At 41.3% G+C, this 26,493-nt stretch overlaps 1 protein-coding gene across 6 annotated transcripts in view; it reads left to right on the top strand.

The window, feature by feature from the left end:
• RAF1 (Raf-1 proto-oncogene, serine/threonine kinase) overlaps positions 1-26,222 on the top strand; it is an 84,606-nt gene extending 58,384 nt beyond the window's left edge. For all 6 annotated transcript variants that reach the window (XM_075939643.1, XM_075939645.1, XM_075939644.1 and 3 more), the window contains 8 exons: positions 2,724-2,841; positions 11,877-11,961; positions 12,856-13,032; positions 17,065-17,111; positions 18,602-18,720; positions 22,366-22,497; positions 24,177-24,311; positions 25,077-26,222. In XM_075939643.1, coding sequence (XP_075795758.1) covers positions 2,724-2,841; positions 11,877-11,961; positions 12,856-13,032; positions 17,065-17,111; positions 18,602-18,720; positions 22,366-22,497; positions 24,177-24,311; positions 25,077-25,217 — 954 coding nt within the window. In that variant the 3' untranslated portion in view covers positions 25,218-26,222. The remainder of the gene's footprint in view (positions 1-2,723; positions 2,842-11,876; positions 11,962-12,855; positions 13,033-17,064; positions 17,112-18,601; positions 18,721-22,365; positions 22,498-24,176; positions 24,312-25,076) is intronic.
• The last annotated feature ends 271 nt before the right edge of the window (positions 26,223-26,493 follow it).

Raw genomic sequence — 26,493 nt, 5'->3', positions numbered from 1 at the left:
TCAATTGGCAAGGCGGTGCACGATCCCTTTCCCCATGTACGGAAGCTCTCAAACTATGAAATTGGTGCCTTGCACACCAGATTACCCCGATGCCACTTACCTCCTAAGGGTGCTAAATACAGCAGATGCCCTCAGCCACAAGTTCTATGACTGGCATGAATCGGAGATAGGCACACAAGCCCTCAATTACATGTTCTGCCAATGGGGTCAGCCAAACACAGACCTCTTCATGACCAGGAACAATTGCAAATGCCACCTTTACTGCCCCAGAACAGCCTTAGGGAAGTACTTCCTTGGGGATGCTTTCTTCATCAAATGGGACGCACTGCTCCTCTACGTGTACCCACCCCGCCCATGCTTCACAGGGTCATAATCAAATTCAGAGTAGAACGAGCTTGCGTGATTCTCATCGCACCAGCGTGATCGAGACAGACATGGTATCCTTACCTCCATAGAATGACAGTAATGGATCCATACGCTTTTCCACTTCAACACAATCTTCTCTCGCAGAATCACGGCGCAATTCTCCATCCTGAACCGCACAAACTCCACCTCCACGCCTAGCTCCTTCATGGCTCCAGGATGCTTAAAACCCCAGCTCAGAAAGAGTAAAACATATATTAATAAACAGCACACCCTTAACGTCCGTAGAGGACTCGCATTCTACATTGATTTTACGAGAGCCTGGCGAATATCTACTCGACTCTTCTTATCCTTCATGGATAGACATCTGTCAGGGATGGTGTAGGTGGAGCTTGGTCCTGCCTTGAGGGCAGGGGGCTGGACTCGATGACCTCTTGAGGTCCCTTCCAGTCCTATTATTCTATGATTCTATGATCCAAAGGACAGAGACTATCTCTTATCAGATGATCTCCAAGTGGATCTCTCATGCATCCACAAATGCTACACCATCCACAACAAAGAACCACCTGGCACTATCACTGCCGATTCCACTAGGGCCATGTCCTCTACAACTGCCTTCCTCAAGAATGTACCTCTCCAGGACATTTGCAACGCAGCCACTTGGTCATCAGACCACACATTTGCACAACATTCTGCTCTGGCTTCCTTCATTGCTTCATCCATCGCTGTGGGACAAGCAGCATTGTCCTTGGTGATAACGACATGGCTCCAAACCCGCCTCCTCAAGCTGACTACTGCTTTATAGTCACCCAAAATAGAGCACCCCCAGGGAGACTACTTGAAGAAGAAGAGAGAGTTACTCACCTTGTGCAGTAACGGTGGTTCTTCGAGATGTGTCCCAATGGGTGCTCCACTACCCTTCCTCCTTTCCCTGCTTTGATGCCCCGTGCTCTATTAGCATGGGTAGAGAAGGAACAGAGGGGCCATGCCCCGCACACGCCTAACAGACACTAATGGCACGAGGGGGTGCTTCAGTATATGCACGGCGTGGCGGACACTGCTAGAAAAATTTCCAGTTGCTTGCGCAAGACCGCACCAACACCCAAAGTAGAACACCCATGGGGACACACATCTTGGAGAACCACCGTTACTGCACAAGGTGAGTAACGCTCTCTTCTCATGCCCTGCTCTTGGGAAGTGTTTTTGTTCCCTCTTTGTGAAATCTGGTCTCTTGTGTATTTTTACCCTATAATGTGGTTTAAAGGGAAAGTCCAGCATTTCTCAAAATGCGGCTTCTTCCCCAAAAAAGGGTTATGGGGGGGGGGGGTGTTCACGGTTTTGCAACCCTTCAGAGCTGGGTAACTGTAGCGCAGTGGCTGTTGGCCAGGTGCACAGCTCTGAAGGCATTGCCCCACCAGCTGAGCAGAAAAGTAAAGGAGGCAGTACCATACCGTGCCACCCTTTCCACTGCACTGCTGCCATCAGTATTGGGTTAGGACCCCTACTTTTACAACACTGTGAAATTTCAGATTTAAGTATCTGAAATAATGACATTTATTATTTTTAAAATCCCGTGACTGTGATTTTGACCAAAATGGACCATGAATTTGGTAGTCCCTTTGAAATACACTTAATAAACATTTACACATTATTCAGGAGTATTTTTAATCTGTAATTGCTCTCTTAATTTTTAAGAAATTGATAGGGTTTTTAAACATTACATTTCATTAATTTAAAAAAAAATCCATGCTCAGTTGACTTTGAAGATCTGATATCACAGGTTTGCTTTTCTCCTGCAACAGCTGATACCATAAACATCTAAAATCATCTATGAAAACGTTGTCTACCTGACTTTGGTGTTGAGATTATCGGCTGTTGTAAGAAAATCACTGAATCCTGAAATAGGTCCTGAAAAGAAAATGGAGGAACAAACTTGTATGTGTTGAGAATACAAGATAACATATTAACACTTGACTTTTATTATAGTCAAAGATCACCCAGAGCAGTGTTTCTGAAAGTGCTCTGCAAAACCACTTCGAGAAACACACTAACTGGCCGCCGTGATTTGTTTATTTACTGGCGCTGCGGCCAAGGTTCCGTGGCCGCTGTGCCAGTAAATAAACAAACAAGGGCGGCCAGTTAGTGTGTTTCTCGAAGTGGTTTCAAGGAGCACTTGTAGAAACACTGACCCAAAGTATAGCAATTCTGAAGTTCATCTTTTTAAGAGAATATCAATCATTTGAATGTTTTTAGGTACAATCCTTGAAACATATTATCCAGGTAGCTAGCCATGTTACACTTAGGACAGCTGTCCAAAATGGTTGACATACTTGTATGTTAAATATGTATTTGTGTTCCAGAGACCTCGTGGACAGAGGGATTCAAGTTATTATTGGGAAATAGAAGCAAGTGAAGTTATGCTTTCTACCAGAATAGGGTCAGGTTCCTTTGGGACTGTTTACAAAGGCAAATGGCATGGTAGGTACTGAACACTAGTTTAGTTTTGTATTTTTTTTAATGTTGATACTATAAAATGGCAGCTGTCCAGATGAAGATAACTCTGTAATAACACTCGGCACTGTTAGTATTTTGGTCTGTAGATGTGTGCGTATATATTTTTGTTTGGTAGCTGGGGAAATGGAGGCACAGTAAAGTCATAACTTTTCAGTGAGCACATAGCAAGTCCAGGGCAGAACTGGGAATAGAATCTAAATCTCACAGCTACATCTTATGTTAAATATACTAGAATAGACTTGCCTTACTAGCTTCAATCTAACATTCTATGCAATAGTTTTATTCCTGAAAAATATATTTAGTCACTAGCAATGGAGTTTGTGTAAAGAAACAAAGCATATCCTGATGCTAAAGACACTAATCTAAATGAATTTTCACCCACTGAGTTTTAATTAGCATAGTCACTTTATGATCTCAGAAAAAGGAAACACGTGTCTGCAAATGGAATTTGGATGTGGATGGGGAAAAAAATCCGTTTTACATGAGCTGTACTATACAGTGCATAAAATTGCCTATAATACTTGTAGAGGTGGTGGGGCAGAAGGAAGTCCGACAGTTCCTCTGCCGGGCTAAGAGTATGGTTGGGTAGATATCTGGAGGCCTATATTCGCTGCCCCCTGCCTAAAAGACTATCTTATTTGCAACTGTCAAATCAATTTAGGCCTCATGTAGGGCAATTTTTATTTGTTAGTTTTTAAAATAAGATGAATAGCATTTTTCCCCATAGTCCAAACAAAAATTAGATTGAAAATATTTTCAAAGGAAAAATATTCAAAGTATATTTTACAGCTCAAATGTTGCATCATCATCAGTGAACACTAAACAAGAAAACTGATTAGCAGTTGGTTATAAATGATTAATTTTCATTGTCCAAATCAAGTGAAAAATAGATGCAAAACATTATAACTGGGGGAAAAGACAAATTTTAAAAAATCCTTCAATGTACAATTTTATTAAGACTGCTTTTACTTTTGTCTGTTTGGCATTTTCCCTTCACTGAGTTTATTTCATGGACCAGATTTTCAAGAAGTTTGGTTTTGTGATTGTATACGTTAAATATATACAGTTGGGTGTACACAATATGAGTAAAGTTGTGCATGCAGTTAATAATTGTATAACCATAAATGATTGTTTTTATGCTCATTGCCTAATGCGAGTCTTACGCTTGTGCTAGCTGCATGAGAAAATTTGCCCCGTTTTTAATAGACTGTGGAAGTGCCTATCAACTAGTCGATGGAAATTCCATCGACTACTCGACTAGTAAATTACTCAGTATTTAACATCCTTACTCCCACATAGCCCAGACAGATATGACACCCTTACCTGTAACAACTGACATTATGTCCATGGATGACATTTCAGGTACGTCTATATAGTAGGGCAAAACTTGAATTAAGCTATGCAACTTGAGCTATGTCAGTTGCATAGCTAAATTTGAAATAGTTTAATTCAGCTTTTGGTGCTGTCTACACAGCAGGAAGTCGAAGGAAGAGCATTCTTCCTTCGACTTCCCTTACTCATAAAATGAGGGTTACAGGAGTCAGTAAGAAGTCTTCCAGCTAGACATTATTTCGAAATAATGGCTTGCAGTATAGATACACTCTTTGTATTACGAAATAACGTTGCTTTGAACACATATAGCCTTCCAGTCACTCCCCATCTTATGTTACAGAAGAGGTTCACTCTCCATTCTAGCCTGTGTCTTCTGCAACTCAGAGGTCCAGCACACAAAGGTATCTTGTTCTGAGTAGGCACAGGAGTGCTATTACATAGTCAGAAAGGAACAAGTCATCTTACTTGTCTACAAAAAATGGAAGAGATTCCAGATCTGGTGCCAACCTGAAGGATAACTGCCTAATGCTGCCACCTACTACTAGTCCTGGAGTACCTGTTGGCTTTCAAGAAACCCAGACTGTCTATTCATTTAGCTGCAGTTGTGACCTTTTACCATCATGTAGAAGGTTACTCAGTCTTCTCCCATATGACTATAAAGAGATTTCTCAAGGGCATAGTAAGCCTCTTCCCACAACCTAGATTTCACACTTCTTAATGGGATTTCAACTTAGTGCTAAAAGGGTTGAGACTGCCATCATTTGAACCTATGACCACTTGTTAATTAACTCACCTTTCCATGAAGATGTCATTCCTCATCATCTCTTCTGTAAAGAAGAGAGAGGAAATAACATCTTTTATGGTTCATTCCCCTTTCACTGTGTTCTTCCCTAACAAGTTCATGATTAAACTACATCTGAAGTTTACTCTCAATAACTTCTTCATTTCACATGAAGCACCTTATTCACATTTCAGTCTTTTGTCCAAAACCTCATCAGGATAATGGGGAATCTATCCTTCATATGCTCAATGTGATGAGAATGTTGGCCTTTTATTGGACAGGACAACAGTCCTCAGAAAGTCTCCAAGAAACTTCCTCTCTGTCATAGGTAAATCAAACGTAAAGCCATTTTAGCTCAAATCTCAAAGCGGACCATGAGCTGTATTAAATTCTTACCAGTTGCATCGTATAACACTCATATCTTCAATATGTATTCGAGGGTACTGAGGGAGTTGGAAAATGTTATTGCAGAGCCTCTGGCCATTATCTTTGAAAACTCCTGGAGATCGGAAGAGATGCCAGATGACTGGAAAGAGGCAAATGTAGTACCCATCTTTAAAAAAAGGAAGAAGGACAATCTAAGGAACTACAGGCAAGTCTGCCTTACCGAAGTTCCTGGAAAAATCAAGGAAGGGATCCTCAAGGAATCTATTCTGAAGCACTTGGAAGAGGGAAATGTGATCAGGAATAGTCAACATGGAATCACCAAGGGCAAGTCGTGCCTGACCAATCTGATTAGCTTCTATGATGAGGTAACGGGCTCTGCGGACATGAGGAAATCAGTGGATGTGACCTACCTTGATTTTAGCAAAGCTTTTGATACAGTCTCCCACAATATTCTTGCCAGCAAGTTAAGGAAATATGGATTGGATAAATGGACTGTAAGATGGATAGAAAGCTGGCTACGTTGTCAGGCCCAGCAGGTAGCAATCAATGGCTTGATGTCTGGTTGGTGGTTGGTTTAAAGTGGAGTGCCCCAAGGTTCGGTTCTGACATCTTCATTAATGACCTGAATGAGGGGATGGATTGCAAGTTTGTGGATGACACTAAGCTAGGAGGAGAGGTGCATATGTTGGAGGACAGGGATATGGTCCAGAGTGACCCAGAAAGATTAGAGGATTGAGCCAAAAGAAATCTGTTGAGGTTCCAAAAAGCAACAAGTGCAGAGTCCTGTACTTGGGACGGAAGAATCTAAAGCATTGTTACAGGCTGGGGACCAACTAGCTAGATACGGTTCAGCAGAAAAGCACCTGGGGATTAGTGGATGAGAAGCTGGATGAGAGTCAATAGTGTGCCCCTGTAGCTAAGAAGGTTAATTGCATATTAGGGTGCATTAGGAGGAGCATTGCCAGCAGATCTAGAGAAGTGAGTATTCCCTTTTACTCAGCACTAGTGAGGCCACATCGGGAATATTGCATCCAATTCTGCCCCCTACTACAGAAAGGATATGGATGCATTGGGGAGGGAAGGCAACCAAAATGATTGCTGGAGCACTGGACCTATGAGGAGAGGCTGAGTGATCTGCTGGGCTTCTTTAGTCTGCAGAAGCGAAGAGTGAGGGGAGATTTGATAGCAGCCTTCCACTTCCTGAAGGGAGATTCCAGAGAGGATGGAGAGAGGCTGTTCTCAGCCGTGAAGGATGGCAGAACAAGGAGCAATGGTCTCAAGTTACAGTAGGGGAGGTCTAGGTTAGATATTAGGAAAAACTTTCACTAGGAGGTTGGTGAAGTACTGGAATGGGCTACCTAGGGAGGTGGTGAAATCTCTGTCCCTAGACATTAAGTCCCCGCTTGACAAAGCCCTGGCTGGGATGATTTAGTTGGGGTTGGACCTGCTTTGGCCAAGGAGCTGGACTGGATGACCTCCTGAGGTCTCTTGCAGCCCTATGATTCTATGATATACACATCTTCTGTGAGGTCGGTCTCCTTGTTTGTCTTCTCCAAGAATATCCATATGTCTGAAATCTGCAGAGCAGCTCCTTGGACATGTGCACATACTTTCACAGAACACTATGCTATTCTGGGGGGATTTGGCTTCAGATGCCAAATTTGGAGCCACAATACTGAAGCCAGTGGTGGGCACTGCTTAGGAGTCACCTACAGTGAAGTACCCATAGGAACAGTACTCAAAGAAGAAGTTCCTTTATGCAATAACAATGGTTCTTCAAGATGTGTCGTCCTGTGAGTTCTGCATGAGGCTCTTTCATCCCCTCTGCCCCAGAGTTCTTGTCATTGACTCTGTGGTAAAGAAACTCAGGGTTTCCCTTGCACAATGGCTAGCTTCATGATAGGGGTGAGGAGCGGCGTATGTGCGGGCAGGACACGCAGTTTCCAAAGTTCTCTGATCAGCAGTGCAGGGATGTGGCCACCCATATGAGGACACATCTCAGAGAATCATTGTTACTGCACTAGATGAGTAACTTCTTTTGCCCTTAGTCCCACATAGCCTTTCTTGGATAGTGGAGCAAGAGGTTGGATGGTAATAGAAAACAAGCTACTGCTTCTAGTTACAGAAGCACAAAGATCTCCTGGATGTCTGACTGAAAAGACTCCCAAGAAATAATGTACCTGTTGGAGCTGTGAGTTTAATCTCCACACACGCCCCCTTCCGATTCCAAAAAAAGCCGATCGAAATCTTAAGGTTACCAGAATGAAATGAGGGTTGGGGGTGTGAAGAAGAATTCAAATCTTGTGCTCTCATGCGGCACTAGGAAGGACGAGGAGGCAGTGCAGATGCCTTCTTGGAAGCCTGAATCAAAGAGAAAAAACAGGACTAACAAGATGGTTTATTAGGTGATGAGCTTTCGTGGGCCAGACCCACTTCCTCAGATCAAATAGTGGAAGAAAATTGTCTCAACCATATATACCAAAGGATACAAATAAAAAAATGAACACCTATGAAAAGGACAAATCAAATTTCAGAACAGATGGAAGATGGGGGGAGGGAGGTAAATGTCTGAGAGCTAATGATATTAGAGGTGATAATTGGGGAAGCTCTCTTTGTAATGGGTAAGATAATTAGAGTCTTTATTCAAACTTAAGTTTAAAGTGTCGAATTTAAGCATGAATGACAGTTCAGAAGATTCTCTTTCAAGTGTAGTCTTAAAAGGCCTTTGAAGCAGGATGCAGGTAATCAAGTCGTTGAGACAATGTCCTTGCTGGTTGAAATGGCAAGAAACTGTTTTTTCTTTGTGATCCTGTCTGATATCTGTTTTGTGGGCATTGATCCTTTGGCAAAGTGTCTGAGACGTTTGTCCAATGTACATAGCAGACGGACACTTTCGGCACATGATAGCATAAATTATATTTCTGGATCCGCAGGAATATGTGTTCTTGATCTTATAACTCACTTGGTTAGGTCCAATGATGGTATCAGCAGAGTGAATATGTGGACAAAGCTGGCAACGGGGTTTGTTGCAAGGGAAGGTACCAGGGTTGGTATTAGTGTGGTATGTCCTGTGGTTGTTGGTAAGAATCATCTAGAGGTTAGGTGGTTGTCTATAGGAGACTATGGGTCTGTCTCCCAGAGCCTCTCGGAGTTTAGTAGGGCCTCGTGAGAGGATTTCTACTTTGATATCAATATTCCCACAGAATTGGGAATAAATTTAGGAGCAAGAATGAACAAACATTTTGTACAGAGACTCCATTGTGAAGCCAGGTTATTGTTCCGAACTGAATCTGTTAGTAATAGTATATAATGGTTGCCCTGTTTCTCTACTATATATTTGAGAGAGATTGTCTGTTCAAGAACTCCTTATAAATGGAAAGAGCTAGGACCACCAAATTCAGTATACAGCTTCTTCTTATCCTTCCTTACAGCTTCTTCCCCAGGCACCCTAAAGTCTTCCCCTCTCCAGATTCATGTGGGGACATTGATGGCTGTTCATCTACATCCGGATATAAGGGGAAAGTACAGTTTGCTGCATTCTTCACTCTGGCTGGGAAGCGTAGAGGGCAGACAAGTTGTGCACTTTGCTCTCGCTCTCTGACAGGGAGAGGAAGGGGAAGAGCAAGCAGTCCTGATACAAATCTGAGGGGGAAGGCACTTTGCACGCTTCCTCCCTCCCCCCCACACTGCCCTCCCACCACCTGTCACCTCCCACCATCCAGGCTCCTGCCCACCTCACAACCCTGATTCATTCACCCCTCTTATCCCAGCCCCTTCCCTTGAGCCCCTCCTTAATAGTACTATATGTATGAGAGGAGGACAAAGGAAAAAGGGGGCTGATTGGAGCCTGTTAAAGCCCCCATTGGGGTTCTATACAAAAAAGCTCTGGTAGCAGTAGATATTGCTCCAGTCCAGTAGCTAATTCAGAAGTAAAGAAAAGTTAAGTAGAGAAGATGGTCAGCCAACACATTGATTATTTGTGTTGTATCCCTTTCCACTGGTTTTTGTTTGTTTTGTTTTTTGTTTTTGCTTTATTTCTAGATTGAAGGCTCCTCAGACCAGCAGTTCTTCCTGTATGTTTATGTAGCATTTAGCAGAATGGGGCCCCACATGTGGGTGGGGCCTCTGATCACTACAATAATACAAATAATTATGATGATTTTAAATAACATACAGAACATAGAAAATATTATCAATATCCATTGCTATTCCTGCTGGGTAGTGCAAAAATTCTATTTTTTTCCTCTGAAATAACGGATCAGAATTTTGGCAGAGTAATCTTTTTATAAAGGCTCTGGAGAGAGAAATCATTACTCTACCATTATAATTTCAGATAAGCCTATGCCTAAAAGGACTTTGTTTAATGTAAACGGTTTGGCAATGTTAAATAGGAGTAACCATAAAATTGTGTGAGATGCTATAAACAGGCTTGTCATGAGGCAGGTCATTGGGTTTTCTTATATACAGACTAGCCCAGCCAGCTTCCCTGTAGTTCTGTTTGGCAAGAGGATTACAACCAATCTCACTCTCATGAAGCCCTGCCAATACAAAATTATTCCTATTAGTGTATTTTAATGTGTAATGTCCAGTCTAATGTTAAATGAGGGTAATTTTCACTGCTTACCTGGAGGGGCTAATAGTCCCTGTTTTAAAAATTCTTTCTGCCTAGGGATGTTAAATGGCATGTAATTGAATAGTTCTGTAACCGCATGAAATTTTAGCTGTTATACGACTGTTCAATAGTCCCTGAGACTGGGGTTGGTAGCCAGTGCGCTCCCTACCCCACTCCTGGGAACCCCCTGCCATCTTGCACTGCTACCCCTCAGAGGCAGCAGCACAGGATGACAGGCGGGAGTCATCCTATGAGGGGAGCTGGTTTAAAGACTGCCTTCCCGCGCAGCCCAGCTCCTTCCTGCCACCCCATGCAGCTGCCTCAGAGAGAGGTAGCAGCATATGTTGACAGCAGCCCCTGTCCATGGGGAAGGGAGGAGGTCCGAGCTTCCTGCGGACAGAGGCTGCTCCATGGCAGTAGCCTCTGTCCACAGGGAGCTCAAACCCTACCTCTCCCCCCCATACACATAGGGGCTGCTGCCACAGAGAAGCCTCTGTTTGTGGTGAGCCCAGGCCCACCATGGACAGAGGCTGCTTTGGAGCAGCCTCCCCTATTTCCCCCCACGCTGTTGCCTCTGATAGAGGCAGCAGCGCCGGGGGGACAGGGTAGGTGATGATACAGAGCTGATGTTGGGGGAAATCAGCTTTTAAGCTGGCTCCCCCCCCAGGACTGGCTCCTGCCAGCATCCCCCCGCTAACCCGGCCGCCTCTTTAGGAGGCAGCAAGTGGTGGGGCAGGCAGGTCTGCAGAGCCAGCTTAAAAGCCGGTTCCTCGCATGTATCGGCTCCCGCCTGCCCTCCTCCGCAGCACTTGGGAGGGAGGGGAGGAGATGGGAAGGGAAAGGAAAGCAGGTGGATCTGGTGCTCATGGGGAGCCAGTTTCTCATGAGCACTGGCTCCTGCTCTCTCCCCTGCCCCCGCCCCCACCCCCACTGTGTGTAGTTGACAAGATAAACTGATACGCACAGACTTATTGGTTAACTGTGTACTCATCTACACACTGACATCCCTACTTCTGATATTCGTTTGCTCAGCTTCGTACCATTATTATTATGCTTTTCTGAATCATATTCCTCTCTCTCTCTTTCTCTCTCTCTCTCTCTCTATTTACCCAGGTTATGTAATTGTAAATAGCTAACACTGGATACTAGTCCTCCTATACATAAACTGAGTAGCTGCTTAACTTTGGTTTTTGTTTATATTCCTTCATCAGATGTTCACTTCCAGTTAATTTGAATTTGCTTTTCAAATAATATTTTGCAATATGATTCATCATATAGTTAAAAACTGCTGAGCTATTATGCTTCCTTTGTCCACTAACTGTAATTTACACTTTTAACTCATTCGGTTTATTCTGCTGTGCTCTAGACACATTTTGAGGGAATAACAAGCTAATTCTATAAATTTAGTAGAAAAGGTATTTCTGTGTACTAAAACTGAGAAGAGAATTTGGGTTACTATTGGAAATCTGTCAAATACAGTGGATACTATGTTTGATACAATGTGCGGAGGATGTGTTTTCCCCCAAATAACTCTTAATTAACAAAGCTTTTACTGTATATTGCTTTTCTATCTGGCACTTTTTTACCAGAAAACTTTATTGTGGGCACTGCCAGGTGACGTCATCAGCAGGCACCACCTTCCCCCTTAATCTGCCTCGAGCTGCCTAACCCTTTGCTTGAATATCCAGCACATTCAATTAACCGGCAACTCTCATTCCCCATGAGTGTCAGATAACAAAGCTTTCACAATAATTCGTTTCCCCTAGATGATAACTAGATTGTACCTTCAGATTTCAGTATGTTAATTTTTAAGTGTAGAGGTGATAATGCTACTCTGTAAGACAGTGACAAGCATGTTGGTAACTTGTATGTTAAATATATTTGCAGGGGATGTAGCAGTAAAGATATTAAAGATTGTAAATCCAACCCCAGAACAGTTTCAGGCCTTCAGAAATGAAGTGGCTGTATTAAGGTGAGCTGATAACATGGATTTGCATAATTTTATATTTCTTCCTTTTCTAATAGTGTATATATCAGGTTTTATTTATTTTCTGTGTAGTAAATGGTACAGAGTTTTTTGTTATGGACTATACATTTACTGCCTTTTGAGTGTCACCATATCATATGGTGCAGGATAGTAAATGTACTAGTCAGTTTTGCGATCTTTAGAATTTTAAATACCTCATACATTATCCCTTGTACTCTTCTTTCTGAGCTAAATAATATTAATCTTTGTAAGCCCTGCTGTAATTTTTGTGTTATTCTCTGGAACTCTTCAGTCTCTTCAGTTCAGGTGAGTGATACTGCACAGATTATTTGATATGAAGGCGTGTTTTCTTTTTATAATGTTATAGTATTTTCTGTACTTTTAAAATCCATTCCCTAGTCAACTCTGGAAACCTCTTAGTTTAATAACTGTTTGCGCAGTGTCCACTGTCAGGTCTATCCATAATGAAGTAGGAATCCCACAATATATTTCATATATTTAGGAATAGCTATTTTTGCCTCCATGAATTGTTTTACACCACACAAGTTACATTTGTCTGCCATCATGCTATGAAATACTCCACTGTATTCAGAACGTTTAATGTCATCTGTAAACTACACTTTGACCTTTTGCTACTATTTCAATTAACTTTTTCTAAGTAATATAGAAGAGCATGATAATTTGCCTTTACAGATACTGTAGGAGTTAGATTCCGTCACTTTATACTTAAGTATTGTACTAACGTCCATACTCATGCTGTTCCAAGTTTGGGAGTACCTGTGGTACAGACCCTGGCAGGCGGAAGCAGAAACACGTTTTTCAGTGAAGGTAACAAATTTGTAAAAGATGGTTTTTTGTTCTTTCCATTTCTTTCATTAGGAAGACCCGGCATGTTAATATTTTGCTGTTCATGGGCTACATGACTAAAGATAATCTGGCTATTGTTACACAGTGGTGCGAAGGGAGCAGTTTGTATAAACACTTGCATGTACAAGAGACCAAGTTCCAAATGTTCCAGCTCATCGATATTGCCCGACAGACAGCACAAGGAATGGAGTGAGTAGGATTAAAAGTTGTGTATTCTGATCTACCAGTCTCTTTCAGGAACATCTGTTACATAAAAGAAACATTGTCCTAATGTGTGATAGATATTAAACTTCAGTTAGGAACAGCTTGGGAATGGAGATTTGTTTGTAATTTGGAACAGAACATTATCGTTCTTTCAAAAAATTACAAATGAACATTGACTTAAGTAAAGTTTCAAAGTCGTATTATGTAGCGCCTTCCCTTTGTTTAGTAATTAATGTTTAACTGCATACTGCATTGCAGTGGTCTCCAACCTTTTTACACCCAAGATCACTTTTTAAATGACAGAACAAGCCAAGATCTACCACCCCTTCCTTGAAGCCTTGCCCCTTCCTTGAAGCTCGGCCCCACCCTTTCTATTCTCCTCCTCTCCATCACTTGCTATCCCCAACCCTTATACTGCCTTTTTTTTCCTCCAATGCTTCTGTTGGAAGAGATTTTTTTCAAACATTTGGCCTGTTTAGACTAGACCAAATATCAGAAAAATCCCTTATTTTGGAAAGAGGAATATAGGGGTGACCGAAAGAGCATGTTTGCTCTTTCACTAAAAACACGGAAGAACAAATACATCCCTGGATGCAGACGAGTTTTTCTCGGATATCTCTGGAATCCTGAAAAACTCCTGCAGTCTAGCCGTACCCTTGCTGGGTTGAGACAGGATGTGTAGGCTCTGGGGTGGGAATGAGGGATTTGGGTGTGGGAAGGAGTGAGAGGAAAGCTCTGGGAGGAAATCTGGATCAGGAAGAGGTGGAGAAGGGGATGCTGGTTCGGGGAGGGGGCTCCAGGCCGGGCAGTGTTGGGGTCAGATGGAGGTTGGGGGCAGTGTTGGGGTTAGATGGAGCCACAAGCTTGTGGATGTAAGGGTGCAGAAATTTGGGTTGGGGTATGTGAGGGGCTCAGGGCAAGGGGTTCCAGTGTATGATAGGCTCAGATCTAGGGTGTGAGGGAAAGGGTGGTGCAGGAGTGTTATGATGCTGTGGCCAGATAGGGGTTTGATGGCCAGGCTTCATTTTTTTAATAAAACACTATGTCAAACACAAAAAATTTCTGCATCGTTTTTATTTATGAGAAGGGCGGGGAACCTCTTTTGAATCAGGGATCACTGACCCACAGAAAAGTCAGTTGGGGTCACACAAGTGAGATGCAAAAAAATAACTCCTCCAAAACCCCTCAAGCCTCACTAACGTGGCCCTAACTGTGTTGGTGGGAGCAGGGGAAATGGTACTGGGGAAGGGTGCCAGTGGGGACAGGGTTCTGCGGCAGGGGACAGGGTGCCGGGAGGGCAGGGGACAGGGTTGTGTAGCAGGGGACAGGGTGCCAGTGGGGGAGAGGGGACAGGGTGCCGGCGGGGGGTGGGGAGGAGGGCAGGGGACAGGGTTCTGCAGCAGGGGTCAGGGTGCCAGTGGGGGGAGAGTCCCCTGCACCCGCCTCTCCCCAGGACTCCCTTCCCTTCCCCCTGCAGAGGAGGTAAGCTCCCATTGCGCGCCCCCCTCCTGGCCCAACTCCCCCCTCTCACGGAGCAGGGAAGCCCGTGCACGAGCTCCCTCTATGGCTGACCCGCCGCGGAGGAAGGAAGCCCCTGAGCATGCCCCCTCCAGGGCCGACTCCCCCGCTCCTGCAGAGAGGGGAAATCCTAGCGTGCGCCTCTGGGGACTCCCCCAGTAAGATCCCAGCAGCCACAGACCTGGGGCAAGGAAGCAGCCAGTACATTTCCAGAACCCCCGGAAGTAATGCGCATTTCAGGACTTCCGTCCACCCAGCGGAAAGCTGCCACTACCTCCATTGTCACTGGAGGTAGGTAGTGGGGCTTTTTGGGGGTGGAGGACAATGGGGGCCCCGGAACGCCTCGCGATGAACTGATCGAGGCCTTGCGATCGACCAGTCGATCGCAATCAATGGGTTGGTGACCACGGCTGTATTGTATTTGCTCTTTTTTGTCACTGCGGCTGCCTAATTGTTTTTTTGGGGGGGGGATTGTTTTGGTTTTTTGGTGTTTTTGCTTACAGTTCCAAATGAGATGTGTGATTGGTCAGTTTGTTATTCTGGTGTTTGTAACTCTGAAGTTCTATTGTGGACAAATTATTAGGGAAGGTAATATTGGCTGGAGTCTGACTCACATTTCAGAACATTTAATTTTTCAGACCTTGAAAACACAAGTAGAAATCTTTGTGTCATGTAATTTTAAAATGTTCACTTATTTATAAAATACTGGAGAAAAATATGCCATCATGTAATCAGAAACGATATCCTAATGCACATGCAGAAGGGGATTGAATTAAGGTTGCACAGGATATTCTAATTCTGGCATTTCCTAATGTTTGAATGCCTGATTCTGGAAATTTAATGTTTTTCTAGTGTCTTCTTTTTTTAATGTAATTTCAATGGTCTTTAAAAAAGTGAACTGAAAAACCCTTCTGCCCCATCCTGTGCTATCTCTGCCTCACCCCTGGTTCCTTGTCCTAGTCCAGGGCTACTCGACTTTGGAAACTCCAAGGGCCACAGTGATGCTCACAGCACATGCTGAGGGCTGCAACTTAAGTGGGGTTGCATATCCATGCAAAGATGTATGCAAATATATGAAAATAGCTTATTTCACACTGACGGGCATGAATACAAAGATTAAGCCTTAAGCCATGGCGCAGCACTCAAATGTGGTCAGTGTGAGCCAATCAGCACTTCTCGGGTTCTGCTCACAAGGCTCAACAGCCAGCACGTCCCACAGTGGTCCGGTGCTCTTGGCATCTCCTCCCTTGGGAGCTAGAAATGCCGATACCCTGTACCCGTCTATTCCAGCCAACCCATCCACTTGCGTCTTTCAGGGCTTACCCCGCCTGGGAGATGCCTTGCCATTGTGGAGCCATGTTCCCAGTGGAGGCCATATTCAAAGGATCCCACCCACAGGTCGCATGTTGAGCCCCACGTAAACCCGAACCGCACTGCGGGCTGCAAACAAACAGGCCGCAGGCCACATGTTAAGTAGCCCTGTCCTAGTCAATTCTGTTTGTCTAACCTGTCCACACTTCTCATTTCAGTACAGTGTCCTTGCCCAATTTTTGTCTCCTTGTGTGGGTTCTATTGAAAATCAGATCTTCTAGTGAAATATATTTAGTTTTTTGGTAGGCAGATATTTGTGTAAATTTTGGCTCAGTATAAATTTTAAAACCCAATTGTAAGCAACTAAATAATTTAGAAAATCTCTGTAGTTTCTCATATTTACGGTGGTAGTATGCCTTTATAATTATCTGTCAGCATGGGGTGCAGGAAGATTACAATAAGTTACAAAATTCTTGACAATGCTGCCTCAGGATTTAAATAACCTTTTTTTCTTGCTCTTAAATCTGAGACACAATCTCTATCAGCCTTTCAGAGATGGGGGGCAGTTCACAAGTTTTCAGTAAGTTTGTAATTAGCTATATGCAATGTTTGGTTTGCTCTCCAAGGAAGAAGCTGGAAGATATAGTTTAACCTTTCATTTATTGGCAAACAATTTTAGATTGATTTCAGCCTCACTGGTGTAATTTTAGGTTGATGTAGGTTCATGTAATGAAAAATTAGGTAAAGTTAATTTTACACTAATGATTAGTTGCATCCCTTTGTAAAAGAAAAGGTGATGACCAAATCGTGTGGAAATGAATGATACCGTTCTTGTAGTATATTCCTGTTGAAGGCAAATGTTGAACTGTTGCTACATAAACAGCAAATGAAGCTTAAGCGAAAAATGACTGTATTAAAGACCTACAGAAATCCATGGGTATATTCTGGTTTTCGTCTTAATTGTGACTAGTAAAATTATATATATGCTATGAAGCCAAAGGGTGTTTAGCACCAAATTTTAAATTTAGAACAAGTTGAACTATAGCCTTCTAACACTTAGTAGTATAATTTTTATAATTTATTCAGATTTTTTTGTATTTTATGAACTTTTATTTAGACGAATTTTGCTTTGCCAAATTAAGTTGATTAACATTAGAAATATTTTTAAAAACTTTTTTCTTTTTACAGCTATTTACATGCAAAGAATATCATCCACAGAGACATGAAATCAAATAGTATCCTTTCTCTAAGTCAAATGCCTTTCAATGATTTAACTTGGTATCTGACTGGTGACTGAATATAAATATGATTGTGACTGTGAAGATCTTTGTGTGAGGCTGAAACGTTCAAGTTAAATTTCAGCAATTGTTTAAAAAAACAGTTCTCTTTAGTGATCAAGAGGAAATCATCCCCCAGCCATAAAGATGTATGTATTTATACAGAAGCTTCAGGGGGTAGCCGAGTTAGTCTGTACAGGATAAACTTAAAAACAACGAATGGTCTGGTAGCACTTCATAGACTTGGGCAGGGGGCTGGACTTGATGATCTCCTGAGGTATCTTCCAGCTTTATGATTCTGTGGTTCTATAAAACATATAGATGGTATCATGAACTTTCGTGGACATAGCCTACTTCTTCAGATGACCGGAGTTTTCTGAAGAAGTGGGTTGTGCCTATGAAAGCTCATGATACCATCTATATGTTTTGTTAGTCTGTAAAGTGCTACTAGACCATTTGTTGTTTAAGTTTATATTTATACAGTTACTTTTCCTTACCTGTGTGCATATGCAATCTTGGAATGTCCCATTTTAACTTAATTGACTGACTTTGAGGCTAAATCTACACTACCAGATTTTGTTGCCAAAACTGTCTCTGTTTTGTTGACAGAACTGGCTTCCACTAGTATCCCACAGTGCCTGCACTAATCCTTCTGCTCAGTGTTTTCATCTCTGCTGCCTTGCAGGCATGTACCTCTCTCCTTTAAAACCTCTGGGAAGTAACTGTCAGCTGAGTGCGCTGCTCCATTTGGGGAACAAAGAAAGAGCAAATAATTGGAATGCTCCTGTTCTGCTTGCACAAGGAACACAATGGAGAACAGACTGCTGCTGAAGGGGGAGCAGATAGGCTGCTGTGCTGCTTTCATATTCTTCAGCATGGAGAGCTCACTGAGCCACTCTTGATGTTGCTCCCAGCACCTGAGGAGGCTGTGGGAGAACTTGGAAGGAATCCCAATGCACAGGGATCAACACAGTCTTCCCACAACATTGCACTGAGGGATATATACTAGGGATGTAAAAAGTCATTTAAAAGGGTAACCATGTAACCACTAAAAATCTTAGCTGTTACACATGCTGTGGGCTCTGCAGTATAAAACTTAGACGTAGCCTCAAGGTAGCCCAGTTAAATAATATGTACGGAATAAAGAGTTTGCAGTTTCCTTTTGCATGTCACTTATTTTCTTGATACGTGTGACTTATACGTTAAAGTCTCACCATTTGTGGTGGATGCATTCCTGGCACTACTAGGAATGGCAAAACCTGCAAACATTGGGGGCAATGGCTCCTAACCCCAGCGATGGTCTCCCCACTGCTTCCGACCGTCATGGTGAGAGTGTGGTAGAGAGAGCCTGACTCCTGCTGCCATCCAGCAAACAGTCCCCCTCCTTGTTTGGTAAAGGTGATAGAAAATCCAATCAGATTTACACACATTCCTAAACAGCCTTTTAGATATATTTCTTCATGAAGGCCTTACGGTGAAAATAGGAGATTTTGGTTTGGCAACAGTAAAATCCAGGTGGAGTGGATCTCAGCAGGTGGAGCAGCTGTCTGGTTCAGTCCTTTGGATGGTAAGAAAAATATTTGATTTTTTTTTTTCAGTTCTGCCTCTTTTTTTTTGTGCAAACTCAAACTGCTTTTCATCAGTTGGAGAATAATGTGAGTCAAATTGTTTTGACAGTAAAATGGAAACTTATATATTAAAACAAAGGGAAATTGCAAATACACGTTTATAAATGTATGTATTCATATATTGCTGTTGTTAATTAGTTGTCTACTCAAAAGTACTTTGTTGTTCCAAAGCATGTAGGTTTCTTCAGATATTTGGTCTCCTTACCCTGGAGATGAGGGTGTCATGTGTTTTGTTGTTTTGTGTGCCTACTCCTGACAGTGATTTACCAGCATAGAGCAAATGTTTGTGTCAATCCTGCATCATTTTTAAAGATGGTTTGATAGGGTAGCAAAATACTTGCTCCACCTAAAGGTTTGAAAGTATCAGATGTCTTTAGAAGTTGTTTGGTATTTTGCTTGTATTGTGCTTCAAAATAAATATACTGTTAAAATCACCTATTCTAGTATAGCAGGCTCCAGGAAGCTCATCACAGCCAAAAACGCATGTGACGAAATGGGTCTTTGCCCATGAAAGCTTATGCTCCAATAAATCTGTTAGTCTATAAAGTGCCACAGGACTCCTCGTTGCTTTTGCAGATTCAAACGAACACCGCTTCCCCTCTGATATATAACACAAAGTTAATTATTCTAATTTTTAGAAAAATATGCCACTTATTAAAGCTATTAATTTGTATTCCCTTGGTATAATGGGATTTTAAAAAATGTTCAGTTTTGCTGGATTAATACTTTGTGTTTCCTGAAAACCGCAGTAGTGATTTTTGTTAGGACAGTGGAAGATCACCCATTCAAGGGTGAGAAGCTCTTCTTGGCAAAGACCAACAAAGTACTTCTCTGAGATTATAGTCCAATACTTTATGGTTTGCTATATTTCAACGTAGGCTATAATCTTATGACACTTAACTTCTTGTAGTTAAAGAAGATAATATATTTTCTGTCTTTTTCTTTGATTTATTCGCAGGATTGTCATGCCCTATATTAATTTTAATGCTGAACACACATGTTTGTAGAACCAAGAACTTGACTAAAGAATTCTAAAGAATTGGGTACTACAGTGATGGGCACTTGAAAACCAATAAAATATGACTGAACACTTCAGATTGACAGTTTTTGGCAAATAAAGTTTTAACTGTAATGAGTAAACAGCAAGGAGTATATGAAGTTTTCTTTAGCATTTGGCTTGCAGCAGATACCTGTTTTGTCATAAACCATTTCAGTTTTTTAGAACGATAGGTCTAAATTACTTTTAGGAAATAAAAACATTACACAAAAGAAAGGGGGAATAAAGCTTTTATGAAGCATTGATTTTTTGGTAAAATTCTTGTTTGCTATTGTGTGTTAGATTATTTATGTACTTATCTTCCATAAACAAATCTTAGTCAAGCATCCTTGTATTCTTAACAAGTATTTCCTGGTTTTCTCAAAACATAAATGTAAAGTAACAATGAAAACTGCCAGCCCATATTAAAACCAAGAGCTCACATTTAAAGTAGCAATTGCAGGTAGTCTAGTATTAAAATTCAGAAGTGTTAACATGTGTTAATTAAAATATTTAAAATTCAGTAAATGATTTTAGTTGACATAAGTATCCTCATGCAGTGTGAATCATGTAGCATTGTTTTAGAACATAATCTAGAAAATATTGACCAATCTTTTTTCATTGTAAAAAAATGTGTGAAAAATTTAAAAAACGCAGTAAAACTCCATTGGTCGACACTCCTGATAGTCTGGCACCATCAGGAACCCGGAAGTGCTCCGGACAGCCGGACCATTGGAGGTGCTCTGCCCCCGGCTTTCCCGATTCAGCTGCTGCTGAAACTGACCAGTGGCTGAATCAGGAAAGCTGGGGGCAGAGCAGCTGGAGTGCTGCCGGTAGGTCCCGTAGTGCTGCCCCTAAGTGCTGCGGGACCAACCCGGCAGCACCCCAGCTGTCCCCGATTCAGCCGCCACTGAAACTGACTAGCCACTGGTCAGTTTCAGTGGCAGCTGACTTGGGGACAACTGGGGCAGAGCAGCTGGGGTGCTGCCGGGTTGATCTCGCAGCACCAAGGGGCGGCGCTACCGGACCAACTTGGCAGCACCCCAGCTGCTCTGCTGCAGGCATCTGGATTCAGCTGCTGCTGAAACTGACCAGCAGCGGCTGAATCAGGGACGCCTGGGACAGAGCCGGACTATTGGAAGGGGGGCTATGAGGGGTCTGGGGTGGCATCCCCCCCACACCACCTAGACCCCTCATAGCTCCCCTTTCCGATAGTCCAGCATATCTAATAATCCAGCACCCCCTGGATTATCAGAAGTTTACAGTAATTATAAATGATGAAAGTGACATGGTTTTTTTTAAAGCGTTTAAATCTTTTTTCAAAATTAATACTCTCTGAGGTGTTAAGTAAAACTTCTTTGTATATTTTTCACATTCCTTTTTATGGACATTTTAGTATTAGGAGCACTGTTTGAGTTTTACATACTTAATATGCTATTCCAGTCAGACTATTTTTGCTAATTTCATTTTATGAAGAAAAAGATGTAAGACTAAATTTCTAATACTGGTAAAAGTGAAACTTCAAGGCTGTTGTCTGAAATTTTTCTTTCATTTTGGCATAGACTTTTTAGAACACCAGCAAAGTAAATTGTCTAAAGTTTTCCATAGGACTTAAATTCAAATATCTGTTTTTGATTTTAGGTTAGAATCGGTAGTTATATTCTAGCAAATTCTTAGCCAGGAAGAATTACTTACAACTCTCTTGTAGGAGCTGAAATGGGTTTTTGTGGTTCATAAAGGTCCCAATTTAGGGCTTGATCCTGCTTCTGTTGATAGCAAAGCAAGTGAGAACAAGCCCTTACTAATATTTTATTATTGTTCTCATAACTAAATTTTTCTGTTCAATTAGCACACTTAAAAGAAAATCAAGAAAATAGGTGAAGTACAAAGATGTGTTTGACTTTGTGGGCTGCTTATTTCAGTTCATGTCCACTATTGGGAAAAGGTCCCATATTTCACTTCGCTTACTCTGTAGCTTTAAAAGGCTCGCAGAATATGCTGATGCCTGTAATATGTTTTTCTCTGGTCTGAAGCCTGAGCAATATATGTGCATATATGTTGTTAATATTTAAAAATACATGTTTGTGGCAAAGTGAGAAATTCTTCAGAGAGATTTTTTTTTTATTTTTTATTTGCCTGTCTAGATATCAGGACAACTGCAGATTTACTGAAACCACATTCAGGCTGTCGTTGTTTTCAGATAAGCAAATTGCTCCTTCTGCCTTACTGGTTATTTTAAATTATAAATTGATAGTGACGGCACTGAGTCAGTAGTTATGGTTAATTTTGCCACTTTCACACATACAGTAGTATTCTGAGTAAAAACAGTAAATATTTTATCTTGTGGTAAACAGGTAAATGTTTCTCTCAATCATCATCCAGTGTAATAATAGGTTTGATCCATGGCAGAGTAAATGGAGTGATTACCAAAATCTGTCAGTCATTTTTTAAATTCCTTTACTAGTGTACAGAATTAACTTATCCTGTCTTATGCTAATGTGTTTTTTTCCTTCCAAGCTAATGTAGTTATTAATTTGTTTTTTCAAAGGCACCAGAAGTGATCCGGATGCAAGATAATAACCCATTTAGTTTTCAATCAGATGTCTACTCCTATGGAATAGTATTATATGAACTGATGACAGGAGAACTGCCATACTCCCATATTAACAACCGAGATCAGGTGAGAAACATCCAGCTCTGGTCATGCATTGTATTTCTGGAGATTTTGTTTACTGACTCTGTGCAACAAGTGTCCACATTTTATATTTCTATATATTATATATAAAAAAGTGTAATGTGGGATGACAGAGTGACATCATCATGTGACTCTGCATCCCACAGGTTCTGCCCTCGCCCAGCCTCCCTGCCCTGGACACTGTTCGGGAACCAGCAAAGCCACCTGGCAGCTCAGCTTGGGCAGATTCCACTTCCCAAGGGTCCTGCTCACTCAGCTCTGGCTGCAGCCTTTTGAGAGGCAGAATCTGCCCAGGCCGATCCCCAAACAGTGTCTGGGGCAGGGATTGACTCCATCTGGGGCATGGGTGCTGCTCCAGATCAACCTGCTGCAGGGAGTGGGTCTGTGACAGCACCGCCACCATTGCTCGTACTGAGACCCCACTAGAGGCTCTGGGGCAAGATTTTCTTCCAGGAAGGTAGCACATTAATATCTAGAAATCTTGACACTTGGAACTATCCTGGAATTTACTAAATTGAAAACATATTAATAAAAAAATATTTTCCTGAATGTGTTGCTATATTCAGGTGCCATATTTATTTATGAATGGATATTTCCCTCAGTAATCTCCACTGGCATGGTACAGACTTTAACTCGTAAGCCAGCTTTACCTCCAGTGTTGTGATTTGAGTTGTCTTTTGAAGCTTTAGTAATGAATTATATGAAAGCTTTGAACATCCATCCCTGTTGTAAAATACTGGCCTATCAATAGTATTAACAAGGTTGTCTTATTACCATTCAAATAAATACCAGTATTTATTTCTGAAGTGGATGGAACATTTCTCCTGTACTGTAAACGGACTCTTATGTCATCAACTTTTTTTAATGTTAGGCAGTTGGTTTTCTGTGAGAACTTTAGCAGTTTTCAATTATATATGTGTGGTACAGTTGCAATATTTTTATTATTCTGTATATAGAGACCAAATCCTGTGTGTTATTAGCTTAACTTAGGCCAAGATATCACTTGTTGGTCTGTTACTGATCTGCTGTAGCTGGTTAAGAGTCATGAAAGTCTGAGCAACAGTATTGCTAAATCTCAGTCAATATTTTGCTGATCGAGAAGGAACAAAACCTGCGGACATTGTTTTGCACCTTGGCTCACAAACTAAGAATATAGAAGCTTATCTTAAGAAAAAAATACTTTGCAGTTAAATATTGTAAGAAGCCTTCTTCCACTTTATTACCCTTTTTAAATGGACCTGTGTTTTTACAAGTTTTTAATTAAAATTCTGTTTTGTTTTGATCAATCAAAATATATTGGTAGATGAATGAGTAATCACGTGAATTGGACACTTTCTGGCTGGATTTAGGGTCCTTTGTCACTTGAACTCTTCAACTCCTGCAAGTTATTTGTCAGGAAATGCTCTACACTTTAGCCTTTTTGCTAGTATGATTAATATATAAAAAAGAATATACAGATACATTAATTATGCAGTGTCACTTAAACTGCTAGTGTCATCTATTGGAAAAGCAGGACCATGGTTCCTGTTCATTAATTTTGACAAACATTTTAATATAGTAGGACCTGCCTTCAATACTTCCATGTTAAAGCATGTATTTAAGGGCACTGAAATAATTCACACTATAGGTGTTCAGTTTATCTATGTTTGTGCCTCCTTGTTTAGATCATTTTTATGGTTGGTCGAGGTTATGCATCTCCAGACCTCAGTAAACTGTACAAGAACTGTCCCAAAGCTATGAAGAGGCTCGTAGCAGATTGTGTGAAGAAAGTAAAGGAGGAAAGGCCTCTATTTCCACAGGTAGGAGTTTTATTTAATATTAATTTTTAAACAAGTCCTAGAATGATCTATTGCATACTCTGTTTTGCAAAAAAACTACAGAAATAATGTTTTTAAGAATTTGCAGCTCAGTAGTGAAGATGGAATATAAGTCCACAGAAAACTGGGAAATGTTATTTCTCTCTTATTCTTGGTAAATATTTTTGAGACTCAGGCCCTGCATGAGTCTGCTTCCCTGTACACTTCACAATTAATAATCTAAGCTGCACTAAAATTTTGCAATGTCATTAAAGAACCTCATTTTATATACACTGTTAGAATTCTAGAATCATAGGGTTAGAAAAGAGCTCAGGAGGTCATCAAATCCGACCCCCTGCCCAAAACAGGACCAACCTCAACTAAATCATCCCAGCCAGGGCTTTGTCAAGCTGGGATTTAAAAATCTCTTGGGATGGAGATTTCACCACCCTCCCAGTGAAATAGTTTTTCCTGCTATCTGAACTAGACCTCCCCCACTGCAACTTGAGATCATCACTCCTCATTCTGCCATCCGTCACTACTGAGAACAGCCTCCCTCCATTCTCTTTGGAACCCCCCTTCAGGAAGTTGAAGGCTGCTATCACATCTCCCTTCGCTTTTCTCTCCTGCAGACTAAACAAGCCCCAGTCTTGAAGAGCAATCAAATACCATAATAAGCTGAGATTTGGGGTTAAAAATGTTTTCAGGCAGGTCGTTTCTAACAGGATACTTTTATTTCAAGAAGGTCTTTTGGTGTTTTTTTTCCAGATACTGTCTTCCATTGAATTGCTGCAGCATTCTTTACCCAAAATCAACCGTAGTGCTTCTGAACCTTCCCTGCATCGCGCAGCCCACACAGAGGACATAAATTCATGCACATTCACATCCACAAGGCTGCCTATTTTTTAGGAGTGCACATGCTCTCTTGCTCAACCAATGATGAGAGAGAGAAAAACAGTCATAGCAATTGTGCTTTTAATGCCTCAGTGTACAGGGTTGCAGTGCCGGCGGGATTATCTGTCTCCCAGTTTTAAGAACAAGCTGCTAAGGATTTCTACAGTTGTAATCCTATAAGGACATTCTCCACGTTGCCTTTTTCTACCACTTCTTTTATTGGGATAGAGTTAACTGAGACTGTAATCAAGAAAATCTATTACTATTTTTTTAATAGATGCACTTGAGCCTTATTTTCCCATAAGCAGAAAAGATGGACATTTCTTTAGCAGTTTTGTGTCTGGATCTGATTCTGATTTTTAAAATGATATTTTTATAGCAAGGATGTCTCAGTATTTGAGGAAAGAAATATTGCAGCTTGGTACTGTCTTTTGGCTGTCCCATGCCATGTGCCACTGCAAAGTTGGGGGATTTCGACTAAAATGACCATCTACAAACAAAACTGAGAGAAGAAAAAGAAACTAATTCTGGAAATCTGCTCCCGCGAAGAGTACTCACGAAGCAGATGAAATCTGTTATAATGAATTGCTAAGTCAACACAGAAATAATTTTGCACATAGAAGGAAAACTTCTGCAGAAGAGTGGAATATATTCTGAATAGTACTGCTCAGAGAAGGAGACAAGCACAGTTTTGCTGTGGTCTTCTCTAGTAACTTAAAGCTTTTTTGGTACTATTGACTTGTTTCTTGCAGCCCAATGCGGTATCAAGTGTGGAAGGACACACTTTTTTGGATGAGGAAAGGCTAAGTAACATTATCAATATATTTCTGCAAAACATGCAGCAACTTCAACCCATTTGAAGCTGTCTTCCGAGAGATGCACTATAAAAGAAGAAACTGAGTATACAGTTTTTCTTGCTGATTTGGGTTTAATTTTGTTTTTATTGCTCCTGAGAAAATGCCTTTATTGTAAACTAAGGTTCCTCTGATTATCTTATTTTAATAAAATAAATTAAATGTAGGGTCAAGCTTCAGTGTCATTCTTAAGTGCAGCATCTTATAATTCTAAGATGTCTATCTAGATGGATGGAATTCTGCAGTTGTGCCAATTTAGATGTGTCTTAATTTATCTCTAGAAATTCTAAAATATCACAGATCTCCCCCCCCCCAAAAAAACCCTACGTTGACCACAATGGTGGCATAAATTTTCAAAAACTTTGTATTTCTTTAATATGTATGTGAATGATTTATAACTAAAGGTTAGTGTTTTGAACAAGTTCCCACACATTTAA

This window comes from Pelodiscus sinensis, chromosome 11 (genome assembly GCF_049634645.1).
Source record: "Pelodiscus sinensis isolate JC-2024 chromosome 11, ASM4963464v1, whole genome shotgun sequence".
NCBI classification, from domain to species: Eukaryota; Metazoa; Chordata; order Testudines; family Trionychidae; genus Pelodiscus; species Pelodiscus sinensis.
The sequence above is the reverse complement of the archived record's forward strand: the minus strand, read 5'-3'. Positions and strand labels throughout refer to the sequence as shown.